At 35.0% G+C, this 23,926-nt stretch overlaps 4 protein-coding genes across 7 annotated transcripts; 2 read left to right on the top strand and 2 right to left on the bottom strand.

The window, feature by feature from the left end:
* The first annotated feature begins 3,753 nt into the window (after positions 1-3,753).
* On the top strand, positions 3,754-10,851 carry LOC118050186 (probable protein phosphatase 2C 60). Of its 2 annotated transcripts, none has more exons than XM_035060441.2 (11): positions 3,754-4,179; positions 5,039-5,157; positions 5,917-5,980; positions 6,558-6,666; positions 7,059-7,212; positions 8,243-8,368; positions 8,624-8,747; positions 9,144-9,220; positions 9,358-9,410; positions 9,979-10,033; positions 10,334-10,851. In XM_035060441.2, the coding sequence occupies exons 2-11, from the start codon at positions 5,041-5,043 to the stop codon at positions 10,529-10,531; spliced, it is 1,077 nt and encodes a 358-aa protein (XP_034916332.1). In that variant the 5' UTR covers positions 3,754-4,179; positions 5,039-5,040; the 3' UTR covers positions 10,532-10,851. The 2 variants fall into 2 exon arrangements, with proteins under 2 accessions (XP_034916332.1, XP_034916331.1); XM_035060440.2 differs by having other exon boundaries at positions 3,754-4,416.
* A 2,343-nt stretch (positions 10,852-13,194) lies between these two features.
* Positions 13,195-15,692, bottom strand: LOC118050187 (uncharacterized). Of its 2 annotated transcripts, none has more exons than XM_035060443.2 (4): positions 14,633-15,692; positions 14,175-14,245; positions 13,809-14,069; positions 13,195-13,619 (listed from the first exon to the last, which is right to left on the bottom strand). In XM_035060443.2, the coding sequence occupies exons 1-3, from the start codon at positions 14,753-14,755 to the stop codon at positions 13,874-13,876; spliced, it is 390 nt and encodes a 129-aa protein (XP_034916334.1). In that variant the 5' UTR covers positions 14,756-15,692; the 3' UTR covers positions 13,195-13,619; positions 13,809-13,873. The 2 variants fall into 2 exon arrangements, with proteins under 2 accessions (XP_034916334.1, XP_034916333.1); XM_035060442.2 differs by having other exon boundaries at positions 13,195-13,613; positions 14,633-15,685.
* Positions 15,693-16,724: 1,032 nt separating this feature from the next.
* Positions 16,725-21,094, bottom strand: LOC118050188 (uncharacterized). Its single transcript, XM_073410060.1, has 3 exons — positions 20,923-21,094; positions 17,340-20,764; positions 16,725-17,182 (listed from the first exon to the last, which is right to left on the bottom strand). The coding sequence occupies exon 2, from the start codon at positions 20,753-20,755 to the stop codon at positions 17,408-17,410; it is 3,348 nt and encodes a 1,115-aa protein (XP_073266161.1). The 5' UTR covers positions 20,756-20,764; positions 20,923-21,094; the 3' UTR covers positions 16,725-17,182; positions 17,340-17,407.
* A 174-nt stretch (positions 21,095-21,268) lies between these two features.
* Positions 21,269-23,884, top strand: LOC118050189 (uncharacterized). 2 transcript variants are annotated; one of them, XM_035060446.2, is made up of 6 exons: positions 21,269-21,677; positions 21,788-21,843; positions 22,166-22,220; positions 22,430-22,510; positions 22,598-22,853; positions 23,491-23,884. In XM_035060446.2, the coding sequence occupies exons 1-5, from the start codon at positions 21,476-21,478 to the stop codon at positions 22,834-22,836; spliced, it is 633 nt and encodes a 210-aa protein (XP_034916337.1). In that variant the 5' UTR covers positions 21,269-21,475; the 3' UTR covers positions 22,837-22,853; positions 23,491-23,884. The 2 variants fall into 2 exon arrangements, with proteins under 2 accessions (XP_034916337.1, XP_034916338.1); XM_035060447.2 differs by having other exon boundaries at positions 22,598-22,870.
* Positions 23,885-23,926: the final 42 nt, after the last annotated feature.

Raw genomic sequence — 23,926 nt, 5'->3', positions numbered from 1 at the left:
TCGAATTTTCTTCTTAAAGGCCCTCTTGAGTAGAATCATGAACAATCCGAATTTGAACCTCTTCATAGTTCCTGCATCCTTGTTCTTAAAGATGACGTGCCTCAAGATGTGATCAAATCTGACAGCTTTTACTTCTTAGCCTTGCCCCCTTTTTTTCCATTTTTACCAAACTTTCTACTCTTTGAACCTCTTCATAGTTCCTGCATCCTTGTTCTTAAAGATGACGTGCCTCAAGATGTGATCAAATCTGACAGCTTTTACTTCTTAGCCTTGCCCCCTTTTTTTCCATTTTTACCAAACTTTCTACTCTTTGAACCTCTGTTCTTCGTCTAAGAAATTCTGTCTGCCTTCTTCTGCCTCTTCTTCCGAACTTGTTCAAGATCCTTAATTTCTGAACGCGCATTAGCATTAGGCAGAGAGCCCTGCCTTTTGCCCCCTCTGAAGTTTCTATTATTCCCGCGTAATCGGCAGTCTCCTGCAACAAAATAAAGAAATAAGCATCTATTGCTATGTTTTTCTTCTCGATGTTTATACAGCAAATCACAAGAAGCTTTTCTTCTTATGCAATGAACTGATATCTACCGTCGAGAAACTGGAAAAGGCCGTCGTCCAAGAAAGCAAATGCATTGATATTCTCCAGGGAAACATGTAAAGAAACCCTTCAACATGTTTTAAACTTGTACATGAATATTAATTTCCATAAAACAAAACAAGACAATCCAAAATATTACGTGCAGTATCAGAAAAGAAAGTGATTTTGATCACCAAAATATATCTTTTCAAACAGTAGATTATTTCAATTACTAAACCTAATTTATGCTAAGTTTCATTTTAATTTAGTTTATAACTTGAGTAGTTGACTTATCAAACTCGAAGAGATTTGAATGTAACTCTAAGCATTTATTGTTTTATCTAAAACAACAGATGTGGTTTTAGTGTTTTTTTTAAATTGTTCATAACAATGTTTTTTAATGGTTTAATTATGTTTTTAAAAATTTGTAAATTCTTAAAAGTTTCATATTAATATATTTTAGTGTTTTTTTTATTCTTTTGATGTGTAGATATTAAAAATAAATTTAAAAATAAAATAAATTATTTTAAATATATAATTATTATTATATTTATGTAAATATATAATTATTATTAATAAATACTTAATTTATTACATATATACCTATTCCCACAAGTATACTAAAATAACGTTCACCTCGGCATCTTGAATCACAGCCTTGATCCTGGTAATGGTGTCGTTGAGCTTCCGTAATTGATCCTTGAGCCCCCCACCATGGTGCGACCTCCGGAGCAGTCAGGGAACATAGCCTGTTTATTATTTCCTCTGTAATATCGAAGAGCACAACCTCAGCCATAATTTTCCCGTTAATGGTTTGAAATGATGAACAGTTTGTGTGCTAAAAGGGTTTTGTATACTGCAGAAAATAATGCGTATACTGTTGAAGCTACAGCAGAAATCCTTCAAGGGGGCTATTATTAATTGCCGGCGGCAGGAGCTAATTAAGGATAAGGGGCAGGTGGGAGAGGTGGAGGACACAGTCTAGCCGGCCATTTATGACGACTTGAACAGCTCTGATTGCGATAAAAGAGACAGGAATCATTAATATGGGAAGAGTTCAAGGTCACAGACCTCGAATGCCTTGGTTCGAAGTAACATGGCGGTCTTTCTGAGCGTTTTGAAAAGTCTGGTATAGAAAGAAACATGTAGCTAGCTATTTAATTTCTCAAAGCAATTTTGTTTTTTAGAGTATTTTTTATTTAAAAATATATTAAAATATATTTTTTTATTTTTTTAAATTTATTTTTAATATCTACACATCAAAATAATAAAAAAAACACTAAAATATATTAATATGAAACTTTTAAGAATTTACAAATTTTTAAAAACATAATTAAACCATTAAAAAACATTGTTATGAACAATTAAAAAAAAAACTAAAACCACATCTGTTGTTTTAAATGAAAAAAATAAATATTTAGAGTTATACTGGAGTTTTTTCGAGTTTGATAAGTCAACTAGTCAAGTTATAAACTAAATTAAAATGAAACTTAACATAAATTAGGTTTAGTAATTGAAATAATCTACTGTTTGAAAAAAGCATGGATGAAATAAATGCACAATACAACCTTGGAGTTGATAAGCTTAATAAATTGTTTGTTTTTATATTTAAAATTGTATTTGAATGTATTTTAAAAGTACATTTAGCTTAAAAAAACATCTAATTAATATTTTTTTTATAGTTTTAATATATTAGTATCAAAAATAAAAAAATCTAAAAAAATATTTAATTTTTTTTAATTTTTTTTTAAAATTACACATGCATACAAATCAAGATTAACAAAAAAAGAAAAAAAGTAGAGAACACTGCAATGGAAGTGACACTAGTGCCTTCTAAGGGCAGCAATCTAGCCAGTAGACTTTTCTTTTTATTTGTTAATTACTTTATCACTACCCTTGTGCTCCAGCTTCCCCCATAGCTTACTAACCACTTTATCCTTTTTTACTCTCTTCTTTTACCTCACATCAAAAATTAAAATAATATTATTTTTAATAAAAATTATTGTTCGAGTTTCTTAAACACGAGTTGATTTGTTGAATTATTTAAATTTGATGAAGTTAACTTCCTGAACAGTTTAATGCTAAATCTTGCTTGGACTATTTCCCAGATCAACTACTTACCGAGAAACCAAATCAATCTGTTAAAAATGGTACAAAGATTTGATAAAAATGTTGAAAATAATTTGAGGGGTGCAAAAATCACCATGAACTCACGCAATCATGAGAGAAGAAAGTTGGACCGTTAACAGGTGAGAATATTCTTCGACGGGCCAATAGAGAAAAATGCGAAAGTGGACTGGAAAATCAGCTGTTCATAGAGAAAAAAGTAATAGAATTTGCTGAACTTTTACAAAAAAAAAAAAAAAAATGTCATAAAAACTCACACCACCATTACTGGCTGGCCCAAATCATGGACTTCTTCTTCATCATATGAGCCAAATTATTGACAATTTTCGTACCGTAATTCAAACCACCATGAAATGGCAGCCCAGTGTTGTCTCTTTTGACATGGACATGTTTGTCTCTCACGAGAAACATAAAATGGACAGTTCAAGCTGGAATGGTTTTTCCACCTTGACAAGTGGCACCTTCCTTCTATTTTCCTATGTCCAATTCAATCAACGAAAGCATCTTTGCTTGGGTTGACGTAGAAAATTTCATTTGATTGATTGTAGGTATTTGATTTTTAATATTTTTTCTAGTTAAATGTCATCATGTTGCTAAATAGACAATAACATTACAGGATTCTATCGATCATGCAACTTGGTAAATTCATGCTTCATGTCGTGAGATAAATTAATTTAGAATTGTCACGGATGGAGTAAATTTGTAGGAGAACATGCATTCCTTGCAAGATCTTCCCCACATGATAATGGAGATTGAGTTTGAATAATAAATGATAAATAATAATTCTAGACCTCCCGTAATCTTGATTGTTGAAATGATTAAGGTATAATGCTGGCTCAATGATTCAAGAATCTTTGAATTAAATTACAAAATAAAATCCCTTTAATTGTTAGATTAATTAAAGTTTATATAATTAGATACCGTATCACATGAAACCAGGACTTATAAAACTCAACAGTACATACTGTAAACAGTTAAACAATCTGAGATATTTGAGATATTTTTTTAATAATATCTTTAATATTAATACATTAAAATCATCCATCTCTTACAAGTAATTTTCAAATTTAATGGAAGACACAATTCCAAAAATTTGATCTTTGCGTTGAAGTATACAGAGAGAGAATCCAGGGGGGAGAGGAGAAAGGGTGACTAGATAGAAAAACAAAAGCATACCCCATCAGCGGTTATCTTCTTTTTCCATTTTCACTCGAGAACTCAGAAAAAAACATCTTCCTCGACAAAGGCTTCACCTTTCTCTCTCCTACTTATCAATTCCTTGTCTGTCTCTTTCATTCTTGAATTCCTATTGTTGTCACTTAAATTCTTGTGTTTTTTCTCTTAGGATTCTTTGAAACTTCTGATGGTTCTTTCTTAGTTTTGAAAAGGGAGTTCATTTATAGATATTTTGGATTCCATTTCTGTTTCCCTTTTTCTCTTGGTCTGTTTATTTGCTTCTGATCTCTTTCTCTCTCAATCAGGTACATAGCAGTTTAAAGTTTTGAACTTTCTTGATTTCCCATATAAATTTTTTTGCTGCGGTGTTGTGATATCTGAAATTGGTATCCGGGCCTTTCCGCTATGTTGTGTTGTTGATATCTTTTAATGTGATTGACCCCAAGAAAAGAGGAGTCTGGTTGTTTGCTATTTTTTAAATTGGGCTTCTTTTTGTGGAAAGTTCATGTTTTTTAACTGCTGTGGTCCAAATTACTATCCGGGTATGCTGTATCTTTCTTTATTTTAGCATATCTCTAATGTTGCTATTTTCACTGTATATTTTGTTTTGTTCAGTTCTGCTATATTCATTGATCTGAATCTTTTTTTATTCAGTTACTGCATTTCAAATTTGCTGTTGGATTTTTGTACTTAGTTTACATGAGCTGATCTAGGATCTGTACTAGTAGTTGTTTTTACATGGACATTGATTATGGCTTTAATTCTTTTTAAAGATTGGACATTTTTTGAGTGAAACCTAATTGCTTTTCATGCTGCTTGTTTGTTAATGGTTTGAATTTGTTTTGATCAGTTAATGACTTAATCTTTGATCTGGTGCACTGTGATGAATTAGGAATAGAAACAAGTTTGACAATTATCTTAATCTGAAAGATTTTTTTTGAAAAATGGCTTGATTTTTTCGGAGGGTTTAGCTAGTTTTAAGCGTCACAAGCTAAATTTTCAGATTCTTGGTAACTGAAGAAAGCATTAAGGCTAGAATGAAGTGCATATAGGAGCTTGTAGTTGACGTTGTAGTTTGCCTTTTTTGTTGGCTGGAGTTGTTAAGTCCAATTTTTTCTTGTGTTTTTACTTACTCGTAAATACTTGCTCTTTGATTTTGGATAGTGATGGGGATATACCTCAGTTCTCCGAAGACCGAGAAATTCTCAGAGGATGGCCAGAATGGTGGGCTTAGATATGGTTTATCATCTATGCAAGGTTGGCGTGCAACCATGGAAGATGCGGTGAGTCCAGCATTTGATCTATGTGAATATGCTAGGTTTTTAAATCTTGTTACCAACAACCTTGATCCTTTAATTGCCCATTGATTAATACAACATATGAATATACTGATGACATTATGTGGGGATGTCTTAAAGATTTTGTTACAGGATAGTACTAATGATAAATTTGGTTAGGCAGGAATTCATCCTACTGGAATGCAAATACAACATGTGATGCATTTTTTCAAAGTTTGAGGAAGTAACTAATTACAGTTCTTAAAAAAAGTGTTGTGTTATAGGTTCTTTGGTGCCAAATTATCTAGAATCCATTTAAATTTTCCTACCTTTTTTCCTGTAGAAGTGGGGGAAAAATATGATCATAAAAAAATGGAATTTCTTTAATGTTCTTGGAAATGTATCTAGAGAAAGTTTTGTGAAACAGTACTTGCTCCTCAATTCCAAAAGCATCTTCTGCAAAACAAACTCCTCTCTTCTCTAGTCATAGACTATATTCTCCCCCTCTACCTTTTCTATTTTTCTTGGCACCAATTCCACAGACATTTGATCATTGTCGCAAAAACTCGTTTAGTATCGGCATATCATCTTATTTTTAAGGTGTAATTATTGTCTGTTTGTATTCCAAAATATTGTCATAGTGCTCTTCTCTTGCATGCTAGCCAACTTCATAGCATATATTATTACATGTGCTGTATAGTTGAGTTTATTTTTTACATCATGGATATGATGTCAGTGACGTGTTTATTATTATTTGTGTTTTAGCATGCTGCAATAACTGATTTGGATGCTACCACTTCATTCTTTGGTGTTTATGATGGACATGGAGGTAAGAACTGCAAGTTTCAGGTACATGTGAATATGGTACGTGATCATTGCTTAACTAAAATGTGCTTTTCCTGAATCTTCACCAAGTCCGATTTCATTGTTTTTCGGGTTGATTTCTGGTTATGCCCTTAAATTAACGAAATCAAAGTTGTATTAGCAATGTTCAATTCCAGTGAACAGAATATTAGTCTCTGACCAGTTTTAAATCTTAATATTATTTTTCTTATTCTTTTTTCAGACTTAAGTTTTTGTTTACTACTCATTTTAAGTTTGCAATCTGCTAATGATGATTGTGGGAAAAGAATCCATGTATCCAAACTCAACTTGTTCAGACATGAGACTTAGTGGAGTCTGGTTATTTGTGATGGAAATGTGCATCCAGTAAACAATGGCTGTGGGGGTTATGCAATAAAATTATCTGCCAAAAAATTCCCTTTTTATTGTCAATGATGCTTATCTCATATGGGTGGTTTTTCAATTCTAAATGCATCCTTGTATGCTCTGCTTGTACCCAGGTCAGTGTTTTAGTATAATTGCGTTTAGGTTATTGTCACTCATATTAATCCAGTAACTTACAGGTAAAGTAGTTGCGAAATTCTGTGCCAAGTTTCTCCATCAGCAGGTTCTCAAGGATGAAGCATATGCAGCAGGAGATATAGGAACTTCTGTCCAGAAAGCATTTTTCAGGTTACTTGATTTAATTACTAGGAGTTTTTTCTTTCTCCCTCTTGAAGACTAATTTGAAGTGCACGGTAAGGTGCGGATGTAATAATGTTGCCACAGTGGTTTATTATGATCTGATGTTATTCACCACCGTCTATGCATGAGTTTTGAGCCTTAGTAATTATAAACTAGTCATATCAATAATATATCTTATTAGTATTTTGATACAATTTTCTTAATGTTAGTTTCTTCTCTATTGCTTCATATTTTTTTGTACTTGGAAAATTTGTCCCTTTGCATGGACGTTTGGTTATTTTAGGATTTATAGTTCTGTAATTGCCCTCTTTTTATTTAAAAGGATATTGCAAATAATCATAGGTGCTTGCTCATGATTTCATTTTATGTATCTCATGCAGAATGGACGAGATGATGTGTGGCCAGAGAGGTTGGAGGGAATTGGCATATTTGGGTGATAAAATAAACAAGTTTACTGGCATGATAGAAGGGTTGATATGGTCTCCAAGGTGTGGTGATAGCAATGAACAACTTGATGATTGGGCCTTTGAAGAGGTATTTTATACACAAATGGAATACACTGCAGCTATTGCCTTAGTATAATAGTCTCCAACCATGTTAATTTAAGTTATGCTTCTAGGTTTGCTTCTTTGGATTATAGAGGTCAACCACCCAAGTAGTGGTTGTTCCTGTGAAATCTGGAAGTTCAAACTCAAGTGTTACTCATGTGTTGTAGTTTATCCTTCTATTTGTGCTTAAGATTTCATATTCAGAGTGGAATCAGTTGACAAAATTAGTAAAGTTTTTTGAACATTCTTAGTTCTTTTTAAACCAAAGGTTAATGATAATTCATTAAGAAACCAATTACCATTAGTTATTCCTTGGAAAATGACGGTTAAAGACCTGATATGTGAGTGGTTACAGCTGTCAGCATCAAAGTTCTTGAACACAGGGATCAGGATTCCCCGACTTAGCTGTATTTTCATTTTTAAATGCAGCAGTGTTGCACTCATTTTTCCCAGTTATTATCACAACACATACTGTGTGTGCATGCGTACACACTTTTGAATTCATTTGGTACACCTTGCTTCAAGACTGTATAAAACACACTGTGGTTTATTTCCCTTTGATGTCCATATGCATTTGGTTTGTCAGCCAAGATGAATTTGAGAAAATGGTTGGATCATTATTACTTATGAATGAGTAGATAATTACCACATGAGGTCTTCATCCAAATATTTTGTTGATGATATGCAATTTATTAGACCATTAAATTATTCTCATGTTATTTAGCTATTTGGGGTTTTCTATTTTCAGGAAAAAAAAGAAGTGACTGTCTTTACTATCATGTGCTTCTACAACGTTAAAATTTTAACATTTATTCTGATCGGGATCTTAGGTTGCTTGCTCAGACAGTTGGAGTCCAAAGGTCATAATATTGATTAAAAATTTGCCTAGCCAATACCATGTTTTAAACACATTGGCCATTAGCCATGCATACTGCAACAATGAATCTTTCTGTATTTCTTTGTATCATTCAATAATAATGGTTAAGAACTCATTTTACTCTTAACATGGTGATTAGGGTCCTCACTCTAACTTCTCTGGACCAACTTCTGGTTGCACAGCCTGTGTTGGGATTATTAGAAACAATCAACTCGTTGTTGCGAATGCTGGTGATTCTCGATGTGTGATATCTAGAAAGGGCCAGGTATTTTTCAGTTAACTAGAAATGATGGTTTGATTTTTTCCCTGAAGACTAAAGGTTGTTTGTAGGGGAGGGTTTTTTGGAATTGTTAAAAAATCTTGCGACTTTACTTCTGCCTCAGCTAATCATCAATTCACCTTTTCTCTCAAGTATTAATGTGATGGGGATAGTAACCTGATAAATGACATAAAGGTATATTGTTGATATGGACAAAACCTTGTATAAATATTTCAATAAACATTGCTCTTTTTTATGCAGGCATACAATTTGTCTAGAGATCACAAACCTGATCTTGAGGCTGAGAAAGAAAGGATTTTAAAAGCTGGTGGTTTCATACATGCAGGACGGGTCAATGGCAGTTTAAATCTTGCAAGGGCTATAGGTACCTAACATTCCTGTGAACTCCTGATCTCAGTCCCTTATTCTGTGAGCGTGGCTTTTATACTCAATCTCTGGGCTTACTGCGTCTGGATTTCATCATGAGAAGTGATTAGGTGCCGAGCACAAGGCAAAAACTTTTTTGTTTTCCATATTGAAAAGCAATGAGTATGCATTGCATTTACAAAAGCATGTTTGCACCCACCCATCCATGTGCGCACTCACTCCCACTCCCACTCTCACTGACACCTGTATCTTTGTATTCATGTCCATGCTAGTATTTGTTGATGCACACATATAACATGGTATGCATCTTAATGAGTGTGCCCACCCTCTTGCTTGCATTTATATGCGAGAGAGGTATCTTCTTTCAATTTTCATTTTTTCTTTTGGGATGCAGGTGATGTGGAGTTCAAGCAGAATAAGTTTTTGCCTGTTGAAAAGCAAATTGTGACAGCCAATCCAGATATAAACATTGTATGCTTATTCTTCTTTCTGCAATGTTTTCATTCAAACAATATGCTCTTTTAGATAAACCTTGCTTATCATTCTTTTTGAAGTATGGTTTTAATTTTTTTCCTCCCTCTTTGGACCTTATTCTATTCCTGCATCAGGTCGAGCTCTGTGATGATGATGATTTTCTTGTGCTGGCATGTGACGGAATATGGTATGCTTCTAATGTTACCTTTTGTAGTCAGTACCTTAGAAGGTTGTTTCATGATGTGCTGATTCTCTTTCCAAAATAAATAAAACATGCATGGATCTTAGTAATGAAAATGCAATACCTAAAAAAACCACGAGGGCAGGTTTTGGTAGTTTAATTGAAGGAAACTCAATGAAACATATAAAGTGAGGTTTAGCCATAGCTGTTGGCCACATATATACCTGGGAAGAACTTGCAAATTAGTGAACATTGTTCTATTCGAATTAGGGTACAAATCAGTCTGCAATGTTTAGTGACATAAAATCATTGATTGTGGTTTGTGGATGATCGGCTCTTGTTCATTGTGCTTCCATGACTTGGAAGATAACACTTCTTTAACAAACCTGAGGTTTAAAAAATTGTCAAAGACTGCATTTGAATCTTTTGTTCACTTTACATGAATCCGTAGATCACATGGATAGGCCTGGGAACTCTGCTGATAATCAAATTTTATTCATTTTGTAGAACTATTGGTAGCAACTTCATGAATAATTAATTTCAAGCGAATAATTGGTCACTTTTCTTGTTTCAGGGATTGCATGTCAAGCCAGCAACTAGTAGATTTTATTCACGAACAACTTCAAGTGGTATGTGGTTTTGGACCTCTTGTTACGTTTGACGAGCATGGTTTTGAAATATTCGGTTTTAACTGTTTTATTCATCTCCCCATTTATGTCATTCTGAAGTTAGACCTCGCTGAACTATTTGGGTAGAGAGCTTATGTGATATATAAGCATCAATATTTGGGTAGAGAGCTTATGTGACATAAGCATCAGTATCAATCTACCATTCACTCGGAGGAAAAAATGAAAAAAAAAGAGAGATCATGTTGATTCTATTCAATTTTACTCTCTGAATTATGATCTTCAAAAACTTCAATAATGCAGGAAAACAAGCTCTCTGCAGTGTGTGAGAGAGTCCTGGATAGGTGTTTGGCGCCATCAACAATAATTGGCGACGGATGTGACAATATGACCATGATTGTGGTACAGTTTAAGAAACCTATCGGGACCACTGCCTCCGCAGACGAGCAATCCTCACAATCTGAACCTGCTGTTGCTGAATCTAAACCAGTGGAAAGTTAACTGAAGTATGATCCATAGCCTCCTTAAGATGTCTCAAATGCTATTTTCCAGCCTCTGGATGGAAAAACAGTACAAGGGTCCTGCTTTGTCTCGAGAAGCCAGGTCCTTGGATACATATTTGTAGATGGTTTAGCATGGATGGATGAAACATTAAGAACAATCGTTTGATGTTCTGATGCGTGCTTATAAAACCAACTTGTTCTTAAGTTTTAAGTATAGATGTAAAATCCAATGCTGGAGTTGGGATAAGATCTAGGTCGGAATTTTTTTTAAGGATAAGAACAATGTTTATATATATATATAAGAGCGAGTTTTGACAATATCAACTAGGTTTTTTCCTTCTATTTTTTTTTTAACAGACTCCCTAGTTATTCAGGTTTTCAGTATAGGTTTTATTGTCATCTCGAGAAAAGATATATATACCTTTTATTGTCGAATTAAAAAAAGAAAAGAAATTTCTATCTACAGATAGCAACAAGTCTGCTATTCTACGTTTATTCCGGTGACTGTTAATGCCCTGAACCATCTCCTTGCCCTACTCTGATTCTGCTCCGAAAACCATGCCTCTAAAGTTATAGCTACAATTACAAACTTAATTTAGAATTTATTACGGCAAGAAATTCCAAAACACATGGTGTTTATTGCAAGAAACTATCTAAAAAGGTATATTAAAGATAATCTTAGCTATATTTATGTTAATATAATCTGCAAGATGTAATAAAATATGGTTATGATTTTAGAATCTACATTTTCCATATTCTAAAAACATCTGTATATAAATTCAAAGTCTAGTCTTAGTTCTTGCCTAAGTTGTCTGTGCTGAGGACATGAAGATGCCAACTTCTGTTTTGTCTGTGGTCTCATTGGGAATTTTTTTGGTCTTGGTTTCTTCTCATGAAGGTATGTCCAAATCTAAAATCTAAGTAGGTTGACAAGTAATCCACTTTGTTCTTTATGATTTTAAAGGTTTAATCAGGTGATTAAGTGGATTTGCTCTTTGTTATCATCTAGGGTTTAAATCATAAGAGAGATTCTAACACACAAATTTCTCTCGACTCTCTAATTATTGATAATTTGCTGTGGTGAAGGAATAAATAGGGATGTAAACATGTTTGGCTAGAGTAATAAAAATAAAAGCATAAAATAATTTTTTTTTTTTTTTATAATAGTTTTGAAGTGAATTTACTTCTTTTCAAAATAAGAAGGATATGTGGATATTTACCATCTATTCTTACTATCTCCTTACCTTTTATTTATGCTATTTCCGTCTCAATGCTCTTAAAATAGTAACTACACATCTCAAATACCTTACCTATTAAAAAAGAAATTGTATTTATTGATGCTATTAACATTTTTTTTTATTAAATCGAGTTCTAATTAAAAAAAAAATAAAAAAAACATTTTTTTTAATTACTCATTTTATTAAGTGATTTTGGTGCAGGCACACAAGATGAACACAATTTAGTTCAGGAAACACCCTCAGGACTTCTCAACATTGGTAATGAAGCAAAAAAATTGCTTTTTTTTTTTAAATTTTCTCTTAGGTAGAAGCAAGCCCTAATCTCAAAATTGTCTATATTTGCAGGGACAGGAAGGGCTAGGCAGTCCAAATGCTCAAATAGAGATATTGTGATTGCACAAGCCCAGGTTCAATCCCAGCCGAGTGGCTTACCAACTTTCTTGGTGGAAATTACCACTACAAATACAAAGGTGCAAGTTTCTAACATCCATTTCTATTGTGAGCAATTCAGCTCTGCAATCCTCATCAGACCTGATGTATTCAAGTGCATTGCTGTCAATGACTCTCTCGTCAACAGGGGCAAACCACTCGCTTCTGGCTTAACCCTATCCTTCACATATGCTAACAGTTTCAAATACCCTCTTTCAGTTAACACCATTAAATGTTGAAGCATATGTAGACATTTTAGTTTCTAGATGTGTCAGAAACTGATGATAATGGATTGCCATTGTTATCAGTTTTTGACACACAAGATGGCAGCATTGCTTCATTGCTAGCCTCGGTTGTATTGTCATTAGTCCCTAAGTCGTCGTTGTCGTCGTCATCTACATGTTGAGATTGTGTCATTTGGTAGTTTTCTCTTAAAATCAATCAGGTCTTCGTTCCCAGAGGAAGTCCTGGTGGTTAAAATTGCAATATGGGGGAGGGATACGTCCATTATGTAATCCAAGTCCCCTGTTGAACACTTGAACCTTCGGATTAAAAAGAAAAGGAGGGTAAATTAGAAATCCCATAGGAAAGATTTTCCGGTTGATGTACAGAAACACAAGCAGTTGCTCATTTTTTTTTTTTTTTTTATTTACGTGGGTGTCTGGGCCAGCTTGCGCGCACCACGACTAATCCCACGGCTCACTGAACATCCTGCAAACCCAGTGAACATGTAAGGCACCGCGGAGGTGACAGGCGTGCACGGTGAGGTTTGAACCCAGGATGCAAAGAAAGGGAATAAATCCTTTCAACCGCTGGGCCAAGACCTCAGGTGCAGTTGCTCATTCTTATTTAGCAGCATCCTTGCTACCGTCCTTTTCTTGCTGCGATGCCGAATAACGTAGGTACTGGTTATATCCTTCAAATAATGAAACTCCAGACTTGCAGCAATAATACCAACACCAGATACTACTACGGATATAGCGAAGAAAACAAGTTGGCTGATACATACATTTTTCAGTTTCATAATTGTTGATGGTGTCAAGGGATGAGTGTATGTGAATAATTGTTGGTGGTGTCAAGGGATGAGTCTATAATGAAATTCTATATCTAGAAGTGCTATTAGGTTAATGCAACCAAGACTTGGCAACACAGGCAGTAGTCAGAGATGACAGTGGAGGCAGAGGAAGAGAAACTCAAGGTGAGGATGTGAAGGAGGCAGTGAAACTACTCAACCGACTATCTGCCAATAAAATGTGCAACAAAGGGAGTAACTACGGGAAAAAACATTATTCTGGGATGTTATTGAAACACAACCTTATGGGACTGATAATTTGGAGAGGGAAGAAATTATCATCTTCTGAGTCCACATTCAAGGCTTGTAGGAAGGAAAGAACCACCACAGGCACAAAAATTCTGAAACTTGAAAACAAAGAAGTATAATCAGCCATAGTAAACTTTACTATAATGATGTACAAGATGCATCAAAACTGCTCTTTGCACTTTACAATATCAAAAATCGAAACGATAAATCGAAAGACTATCCTGATGAATATACTAATAATTCACTAGCCAGTCAATAGCTAAAAGACGTTAGACGTTCAAAGTCACCTGATCTTGCAATGAAATTTTCTTCTTCCCTACGCTTTTGCCTTTGATTAAGCCGTTCTTTGGTGTTATTCACTCAATGGCTTCCCAACAAACTTCCCTTGATATGGCATAGATGAAGATTTCCCAGGAACTAGATCTTCTACAGGTGAAGATGTCTTAGGAACAAGATCTTCCATGCATGGATCTTTCTCTGGAACAAGACTTTGCACCAGGTTATCCAATTGCATCTTCATAAAAAATTCATGCCGCTGTCTTAAAAATCTAAAAATCAAGAATGAAAAAGGTCAACCCAGGAATGAATTATACCATTCTAGCATTTTATGAAGCTATGGTGATCCATACAATTCAAGTATACAAAGAGCATACCTAACTTCAGCCGAAAGAATCTCTCTTTTCTGCTCAACTGTTCGCAATTTTCTCTTCTTTGAAACAAAATCCTAAACAAAAATCAGCACAAAACTATCAACAGAATGACCTATTATGCATCACCTTAAGCAATTTCAATTTTTCAATTCTTTTTATTACAAGACCCCAGAACTAAGCAGCCAACTGTCAGTTGAAGGGTTAAACAACTACGTAACTTAATTGGGGTGGAGTTTTTGCCTCAAACTTGAGAACCAAAACATAGAACAAATTATTCAAAATCCATTGTTTTTCCTCATCAAATATCGAAATCAAAGCATGATTTTCTAAATAAAAATCCTCAACAAAACCATCAAGAACATTAACAAAGGCACGTATCCATAAATACATGAAAATTGAAAACAAGATTCTCAAATTAAAATATAACACAAATAATTCAATTAAAAGAGAAAAAATCTGACCTTTTGCAATTCCAAGAAATCCTCCAGTAGGTTTTGATATTTCACTCTATTTATTGCTCCCTCATTAACAAATTGAGATTGATGAGAATTCACAGCAACCCTTTTCTTATCATTCTTCGACATTGTGTATCTCCCCTATAATTCTTGCCAGTTAAGCCAAAAAAATTTGACAAGAAGGTATAGAAAAGCAAAATTTGGTGAGAACTAATGAAACCCTTTAGATTTGTTAACCCAAAATTCAATAAACACTCTTTAATAAAGCAAAACAAGAAATAAATCCGGTTGAAATAAGGATATTATTTTTAAAAATTCTCTTTTGATAAAGAAAAAAGTATAAAGACACAAACTTGATGAAAACCTATAAAAAACCTTTCCATCTTCTCCTTCAAAATCACTAAAACTTGGTGATTAAGCAAAGAAAACAAACCCCAATTCAACTTAAACAAGAAGACAAACGTTTTCGCATCCTAGAGAGAGAAACATATAAAGGGCAAAGACTTAGAGAGAGAAGCAAAAACAATATAAAAAGGACAAAGAAAATCACTCCAACAAGGAGACAGCCAGCCAGTGATGTAAATTGTGTTCTACTTCTGGGAAACTCCTATACATGAGAAACCAAAAAAGCCCATGTAGGAAAGAAGAAACTCTTAAACATGAGCTATGAAAATGGGGTTCAAGAAAGGGCATTTATGGAAAAAGATACAATCTTTTTTTTTCATTTTGGATGTTTTGGAGACAGAATTCGAGAGGTGTGATTGGATGACAATTCTTTGCTTCCATTTTTTACCTTAAGAATATATTTTGTTTTTGTGTAGAAATTTTGGTCCAGCTGGGCCATTTTTGAGGTGATAGAGAGGTGGAGGATGTGGTCATTGTAGTCTTGGAGGATTCTTCTGGGCATGGTAGAGAGTGTGTGTGTGCAGGCAAGTGATCAATGGCTACTGTTTTGCTACAATAGAGGATCTTGGAATGGTTCTGCTTGACATGGCAAGGACAATGACTTAAATTACCAAATCGCCCTCATCCAATTTTTGGTGTGTATATATATTAAATTATTTTGACAAACCTAAAAAATATTTCCTTTTCCCAAATATTTTTTATATCAATTTTCTCCTTCAAGTTTCAAAGATTTTCAATTAAGTATTTTTTTCTATATTTGATTATAGTTTGCATCTTAATTATTATTATTTTTTTAAAATAACAATTTTTTTATTAAGGAATTCTTTCTAGAAATGATGTAATCTTTTTAGAAATAACATTTTTTTATTAAGGAATTCTCATAAAAGGTTCTAATTAAGGAATTAAAATCTTTTGAGGATAAAATTGATATAAAAATTTATTTGGAGTAAAATTGATATTAACATAAAAGGTGGTACTTTTAAAATTTGCCCATAAAAGTTTTGAGTGAAGTTCATTTTGGGACATGAAGAATGTATTTAGATGCAACTCAAAAGTAAAGGATAGAATTTCAATAATGATTTTCTCTTTGTAGGTTTTGGTTTAAATGAATGAGTTGCTTTATATAGCGAGGTTATTATACGTAGCATGACTATTATCTGAATTAAGAATTGAGTTATGAGTTTAGTAAATTAATCTAATTAAAACATATTATTTTATTTTAAAAAAATGAAACAACAATTTTGGTGGAAATCACAAGCACAAATGTACAAGTGTCCATCTCAGCTGTGGTGAATTCAGCTCTGAGATCCATGTTAACCCTTAACCCTGAAATATTCAAGAGCATTTCCGTCGGTGACTGTCGCTGGTGCAGCACTCTGCTTCAAATATGTCAACACCAAGCAATACCCTCTTTCGATTTTCTCCTTTACATGTTAAATCATCAGTACACTAAATTTATTTATTTATTTTCAGCATTGTTGTTAAGTAGTCTCTTCTCTCCAACTCCTCTAATTGTTCTATTTGACTTGAACAAGCACAATAAGACATCCTGCAATAGCTAAACACTAGGGATAGATAATAATCTTCACCAACCATGAACGATACAGAAATGGAGCGAGTGATCTCTTCCTTTATATTCAAGAAAGAGTCTTTCTAGCTTGTATTGTCGAGTAGTTGATCCAGAAAAGAAATATCATTAAGTACATTGCCTATTTATGCATAATTTTCATTCGAAATAAGGCATGTCAAGATACAGAAAAGCTTACAAAAATTTCTTGTATGCTGAATGGCAAGTACAACTACAAACAGCTCGTTGATACAAGCATACCATGCCATTTACCAAATAAAATCACTGTACTATGTATTTGAAGATTTTACATAATGCATCGTTGTAGGGGTTAAATATTCACAGTTTTCATGGACAACAGATTAGATGGCCTTGAACGCACCTGGGTTGCAACCTGAATATATAATCGTGTACTCTTGATCTCTCTACGAAAAGAAAACTTCACTGAATCTGCAATGAAGGATGGCTGAGGTAAATTTGGAATGCCCAGCCTTGCACATATGCTACTCAGCATGCACAAAATCTTGAGATAAATTTAAGCGCTTATAACCATCAGCAAAACCATCAAGTCAGGGTAAAGTTCCCTGCAGAAAACAAAGTTGGAACTTGTTTAGTATAAAGGAAGCATTCGTTAACACTTCAACGATGAGTTTTGGAGTCAAAATTGTAGAGATGCTTCAGAAAAGAACCAAAATTTTTAGATTTGGGATATTCATGAATTAGTTTAGATGGAAGTAATACCCAGTAAAACTTGAGTAGAAAGATAAACAGCCAAGTGAATGCATGACCAGTTGAGCATCTTTGAAGGGTCAGGATTGATTAGGAAGCTGAGCAAAAGTTCCAGTATTGGGGTCGCAACCACCAACCATCATCTTCTTGTAGATGCCATAGGCAAGTTCAGAATTTCCAGAGAGGGTGTATCCACGAATAAGAGCATTATAGGTGAACACATTAGGTTTAAGACCTATAAATTGCAGTTCTTCATATATCTTCCCTGCTTCCTCTATCATTCCAACAATCCCAAGATTGAGTATCAAGGAATTGTAAGTGTAAAGATCAGGCACGATCCCTCTATTCTGCATTTCATGAAAAAGAGATAGAGCTTCTTCTGTCCTTTGTGACCGTCCAAGCCCATTAATCATGAGGTTATAAGCTACCAAGTCTGGATCTAGGCCAGCCTGCTTTAGTTTCTCAAAGTAGTGCAAAGCATCGTCCACTCTCCCTGCGATGCATAGGATATCAACAAGAATGGTGTAAGACTTCAAGTCTGGTCTTATTCCTTCTTTGACCATCCTTTTAAAGAACTCGCAAGCAGTATCCACATGACCCAATTTCCCAAAACCATTTACAAGAATATTGTAAATAGCACTGTTAGGCCTGCATCCATAGTGTACCATCCCGTCAAACATTTCATGTGCATCATCAAGTCTCCCTGACTTCAGAAGTCCATCTATAAGGGGGCCAAAGGTACAAGGAGTGGGAGAGAAATCACCACTAACAAGATTGTAATACAAATCCATAGCCTTGTCCAATCTATTAGATTTCACTAGATTGGAGATGACCATGTTGTAAGTTATGGTGTTGGGCTTGCATCCCCTAGCTAGCATTTCATCATACAGATCAAAAAGTTCATTGATCTTCCCAGACTTCCCATGAGCATCAATTAAAGAATTGTAGGTGAATGTATCTGGAGCACAGCCAGCACTCTTCATCTCCTCAAAAAGATTCCAGGCCACTTCAACATTATGAACTTCTAGAAACCCACCAATCAACAAGTTGTATACTTTGAGTGTTGGTTTCACTCCAAGTTCCTTTGTGAACTTCACGAATACATTTTGAGCAACAGAGGTTTTCTTATGCTTACACAAAACCTTAATTATAGGTATTAATACAGAGTCATCCTTGCAAATTGCACGGCATACCAATCTTTCACCGAATAAAATGGCCTTTTCTGTTCCAGCCTCAGTCAAAATGCCTCCCATAACATCTTCCCAAAATGGCCTGTCTATGTTAGATCCAACCTGATAAAAAAAGTCCTCAGTGATCCTGAAACCATTCTCTATCTGCCCGCTCTTTATAACACCAGGAAGGAGCGTGCACAAAGTCACATGATCAGGTCTGAGCAATTTCTTCATCTGATGGAAGAGCCAGATTGCATTTTTAATTTGGTTTTGTTTAATAAAACCATGAATGATTGTGTTGAAAGTTAGAACATCAGGTCTGCAATTCATTGTTGTCATTTTGTAGAACATTTTCAGGGCCAAATCAACCTCATCATTCTTGCAAAGGCAATCCAAGAGTGTATTGAAAGTAATTGTGTTTGGTGAACACCCATGCCCATTCATACTCTCAAATAGCTGAAGAGCTTTTTGGATTTGACCCTCTTTCCCTAATCCAGCTAGTAATATGTTGTAGGTCACAACTGTAGGAGCAAGGTTCATCTCCTCCATTCTGCAAAACATTTGCCATGCCTCCTCCACTCGGCCAGCCTTGTAAAGTGTGTCAATCAAAGAATTAATGACGATTACATCGGGTTCACACTGAACTTTTGACATCTCAGCTAGTAACTTGATGGCTTCATCCACTTGCCCTACCTTACTATAGCATTTCATCATCATGTTATAGGTCACTGAATCTGGAGCAAGCCCACTACTTTTAAGCTCGTTAAACATAGCTTTTGCTTCACAAAGCCTTCCCATTTCAGCAAGACTATACAAAGATGCATTGCAAGCAACAATGTTAGGAGCAATTCCTCTAGCTTTCATCTTCTCAAAGGTCTCAAGAGCTTTTCCAGGGTGACCAGACTTTCCATGGTAGTCAATTAAAAGGATATATGTATAAGCAGTGGGTTCTACACCCAGAGATTCCATATTACTGAAAAGATCCAATGCATCATCTAACCTGTTTGCCCTCAAGAGTCCAGAAATCAATGTGTTGTAAGTATGGAGATTTGGGAAGACCCCTTGCTTTCTCATGGTATCCAACAGATCAAAGGCTTCATTAATTCTACCAGCTTTGCATAAGGCATTAACAAGTATGGTAAACGTAACCACATCAGGAGCATAACCATCAGCTTCCATTTCAGTCCAAATTTTTTCCACTTTGTCCAAGTGTCCACAATCGCTGAACTTGTCCAACAAGGTTACATAGGTTACCTTATCAGGTTTATGACTGCTAGATTTCATTTTTGTGAACAAACACATAGCGTCGTCAAGCTTTCTGGCAGTACAAAGAGCATCAATGAGAACTGTGTAAGTGACGACATCAGGACCGCATCCATCATCATCCATTCTCTTCATAATCCTATATGCTTCGTCAATTTTCCCATCTCTCCCGAGTATTCTGATGCAAATGGTGTATGTGTAAATATTAGGCCTCAACCCCATACTCTCCATCTCTTCCAGCAAACCCATCACAGTTTTAATATTCCTTCTCTTCCCTGATGCTACCATAAGTGCAGAGAATGTCTTAAGACTAGGCTTAAGACCTTCCGAGACCATTCTTCTATACACTTCCAACGCCTCCTTACAAAATCCAGACTGAAGTAGAAAGTGGATCAACCCATTATATGAATAAGCATTCAAAACAAACCCTGCCTCCCTCATCTTTTCAAGGGCAGACGGTGCTTGCCTCAGGCCACCCCTGATAAAAAGACTCTTAAATATAATCAAATAAGTATCCACATTCCTCCTAATTATTTGCCTTTGCATCAAGTCAAACACAAAAGCCATATCCTCCACCCTCCTATGAACCCTCAATATTTCAAGCATATGATTACAGGTTTCAGTGGTGTGAACAACATTTGGCAACTCGCCAACCGATTTAAAGTAAAAAAGAGCATGAATTGGGTCTGAAATTGAGTGAAGAACTCCCAAAACTTCATCAGAAGATGACCCCTTTCTTGGCTTCCCATTCACCACCAGCTCCTCATTGTGGCTTTTCAATGCAAACCCACAAAAAGCCACTTGTTTTTTGTTATTTTTCTTCCAATTTACATTAGACCCAAACGGGAAAACCCTCAAAGTTCCAAACTTTTCACCTCCTAATGACCCATTTTTATGCCTGAAATCAGACAACCTATTCTGCTCACTAAAAGCAATACTATAATCGATACAACTACAACACATACTTGAAGAGCTAAGTATTAACACAGCCATGGAAGTAAGCTATAAGAGGCAAAAGACTAAGCATAAGAGTGACAATCTCAAGAGATATATAAAAAAAATGGGTTCAGTTTTGCATGATAGTTTCTTGTTGAATTGATAGTGAGAGAGTTAAAAAGAAACAAGTTTAGAGAGATAAAAAAATGAAGCTTAAGACTCACCAGGCAGGTCTGGTCCTAGATGATGATATTGGCTATGGTGGAGATTGGCTTGGCTTGTTTGGATATTTGAATTTGAGGGGTTATGTGGTGAACAGAGACTACATGATTGCATAAGATATCTGTGGTCATTGATTCTGTTCTTTGAGATATTCTTTTGGAATTTGTGGTGCATCCATTTGCTTCTTTTTTAACTTAAGGGGTTAAACCTTTGGGCATTAAATATATAATTGCTAGAACTATAAGGGTTAATGAGTTAATTGTATTACAATATAGGGACTAAATGGATAGTTTACTCCCAAAACCTTGACAGAAGTAAAACTATCCTGCAAAAAGGCTGTGACGTGTGAATTACCAAACACGAGCAGAATCACCACTTTAACCTTAACTGCCGCCATAAACCGCTCCCTGTGCACCTCAGAAGCCCTAGACACGAACTCACCAAAAACACCAACACAGCATTAGCCTCAAAAATCCTCTCAAAATCCTTACCAAACAGAGACACAGAGGAATCTTTGTAAGAAAAGTTGCTGTCTTTCTTGTCTAAGAAGCTAAAATGGAAAGCAGCAATAGCGATGTAGTGCCAGAATCAGCCATGGAAGCAGTGGAAAGAACCTTAGCAAATTTAAAACAAGTAGAGACCCATTTGCTTGAATTCTTGTCTCTTGCTAACCCTGATGTCCTAGATGAAATGCCACCTCTTCAAAGGGCTCAATCTCTCTTTATGCTTGCTAAGGCCACTTCTACTCTCTTTGCATGTATGTATAAGCAGTATATCATGACCAGTTTTTTACCAATAATTTAGTCCTATTGATGTTTTTTTTGTGATTTTTATTTGGTTTTTGTTTAATTTTGTGATTTTTTTCAGTGAGATTGAGAACTACTGGAATTCACCCAGATGAACATCCTATCAAGACAGAGCTTGTATGTGTTCTTGCACCCTATTATTTTTCCTTAGATTTTTTAATTTGGGCATCTGGGTGGTTTGGTTTTGATGTTTAGTCTGATGTGTACTGTGTATTTTACTTGGTTTTTGGATTAGGGTAGGGGTACTGTATGATGCGTCTGAATTTTTTTGATTCTCGCGTCTGGATTATGAGGTTAAAATCAACGGTTTTTATTGTTAATGTTTTATGAAGTTTTTTGTTTTTGCTCCTTCAATGTGTTGGTTTATTAATGTATGTCTTGAATATAATGTTCATGAGCCTTACCTTACATATGCAATTTGGTGGTTTGTAATTTGTAGGAGAGATTGAGCTTGTATCAAGACAAACTAGAGCAGTTTGTAGATATAAGTAAAGGTACTTCTTTTGCCTTCTGTTGTTTTTAAACTGCAACAAGCTTGGTTATATGGAAAGCCGTTGCCATGTCTAAATTCTTAAACTACACAAAGCTTAGTTAGATGGAAAGCCATTGCCTTGTTTAAAATTGTATTCTGCAATGAGCTTGCTTATGCTAGTCATTTCACATATCTCTTATTGATTAATCAAATTTGAATTTGTTCTTGAAGAACCATTGCACCGTTCTACTACATTAAATTACCAGGTGGCAACCCGTTTCATTGAACATTCGCTGCCTGACCTTACCCCTGGTAAGTCGTCAATCACTTTTTTTGTCATTGGCATTTTTCTTCCTTTGTGATCTCATATTTTCTTAAAATAAATATTGCTGTTCGCAGAACAGCGGAAAAGCATGAGGAATATCAGTAAAGGAGAAGGGCCCAAGATTAAGTATACAGAGAGGAGCACCCGCAAGAAGAGAAAATGCGATACATCTGAAAAACAATCAGTACAAGCTGCTGCCCAAGAGTTTCTTGAAAAAGCTGCACGTGAGCTTTTTGGGGGCGACGCAGATGGTTTCAAGGGACCTCTTATAAAAACTGATTCATCATCTGAAGATAGCCTGCCTGTGGACTGATTTTCTAATATATCCTGGTACATCATAAGATCATGTATATCCATAAAATAGTTCCTTTTTATCTAAAAAGTTTCGTTTGTTTTTTGCTTATTCTATTATTTGACCTTACTGTTGTGGAAAAAGTATGCAATTTTTTCACTTTCTAGTTGTTGATGCTGGTATATGTGGGGTATCTTATTTGAACTCAATTCTATAGTCGTCTTAATTTTCTTTTGAATCTTTTTAGGCCACCTTTTTGCTTGATATAACTAGATAACCTTGTTTGGTATAATTAACAAAATAGTACCCGAGGACATTTGAGCATGTTGAAATACAAATACTTTTGTCTCCAACAATGTTGAATATTTACTATCTTAAATTTGGAAACATGCTGCATAATCTGTAACAGCAGAAAAGGAAACAGAGCTTTGTAACTCTGGTTGAAGTATCTAAAATCTAATTAAGGTAATTGCAAAGAGCTATAGATGTGAATGCTGAATGAAGTTGCACAAAGATGCATGCATCCCAATATTTCTGTTAGTCTTCCTTCTTTTTAACCCCTTTAAATCTGCGGTTTAATATACCGAAATCAACATTCCTTTAGTAAGCTTTTGAACTTCATGAATTCCCAGTTCTTGTACTGTTGAAGCTCATATCCCCTTTCTTACCTCACAGGATTTCATAGACGAGATCTGCCAGTGTTTGCATAAACTGGCCTATTTTTGTGAATGAAGCCGGTATTGTCAACAGTGTATCATGACGATGGGTATTCTAGAGCATCACTAGACCCCCTCCCAGAGCATTAACACTTTTGTTCCCTTATCCTCCGTGGTGAAGAAAAGGCACAATACCGTAAGTAATAAACAGCTGCGCTTAGCCAACTTTTCTCCGGCATTGTAATTTGGATTGGGAAGGACAGCTTTTGAATTTAGGGAGAGAGGTGATGTGGTTGTAAAGACTATATATATATATATATATATATATATCTTACTGGGTCTTGAAAGAAATCAGAAGAATATGATCCTTGATAACCTTTGCAATATATATATATACTGCCCTTTTCTTCTTTTTTATGATCTTACTGGGTCTTCTTTGGATGCTAACCTCGGAC

This window comes from Populus alba, chromosome 6 (assembly GCF_005239225.2).
Source record: "Populus alba chromosome 6, ASM523922v2, whole genome shotgun sequence".
NCBI classification, from domain to species: domain Eukaryota; kingdom Viridiplantae; phylum Streptophyta; class Magnoliopsida; order Malpighiales; family Salicaceae; genus Populus; species Populus alba.
The sequence above is the reverse complement of the archived record's forward strand: the minus strand, read 5'-3'. Positions and strand labels throughout refer to the sequence as shown.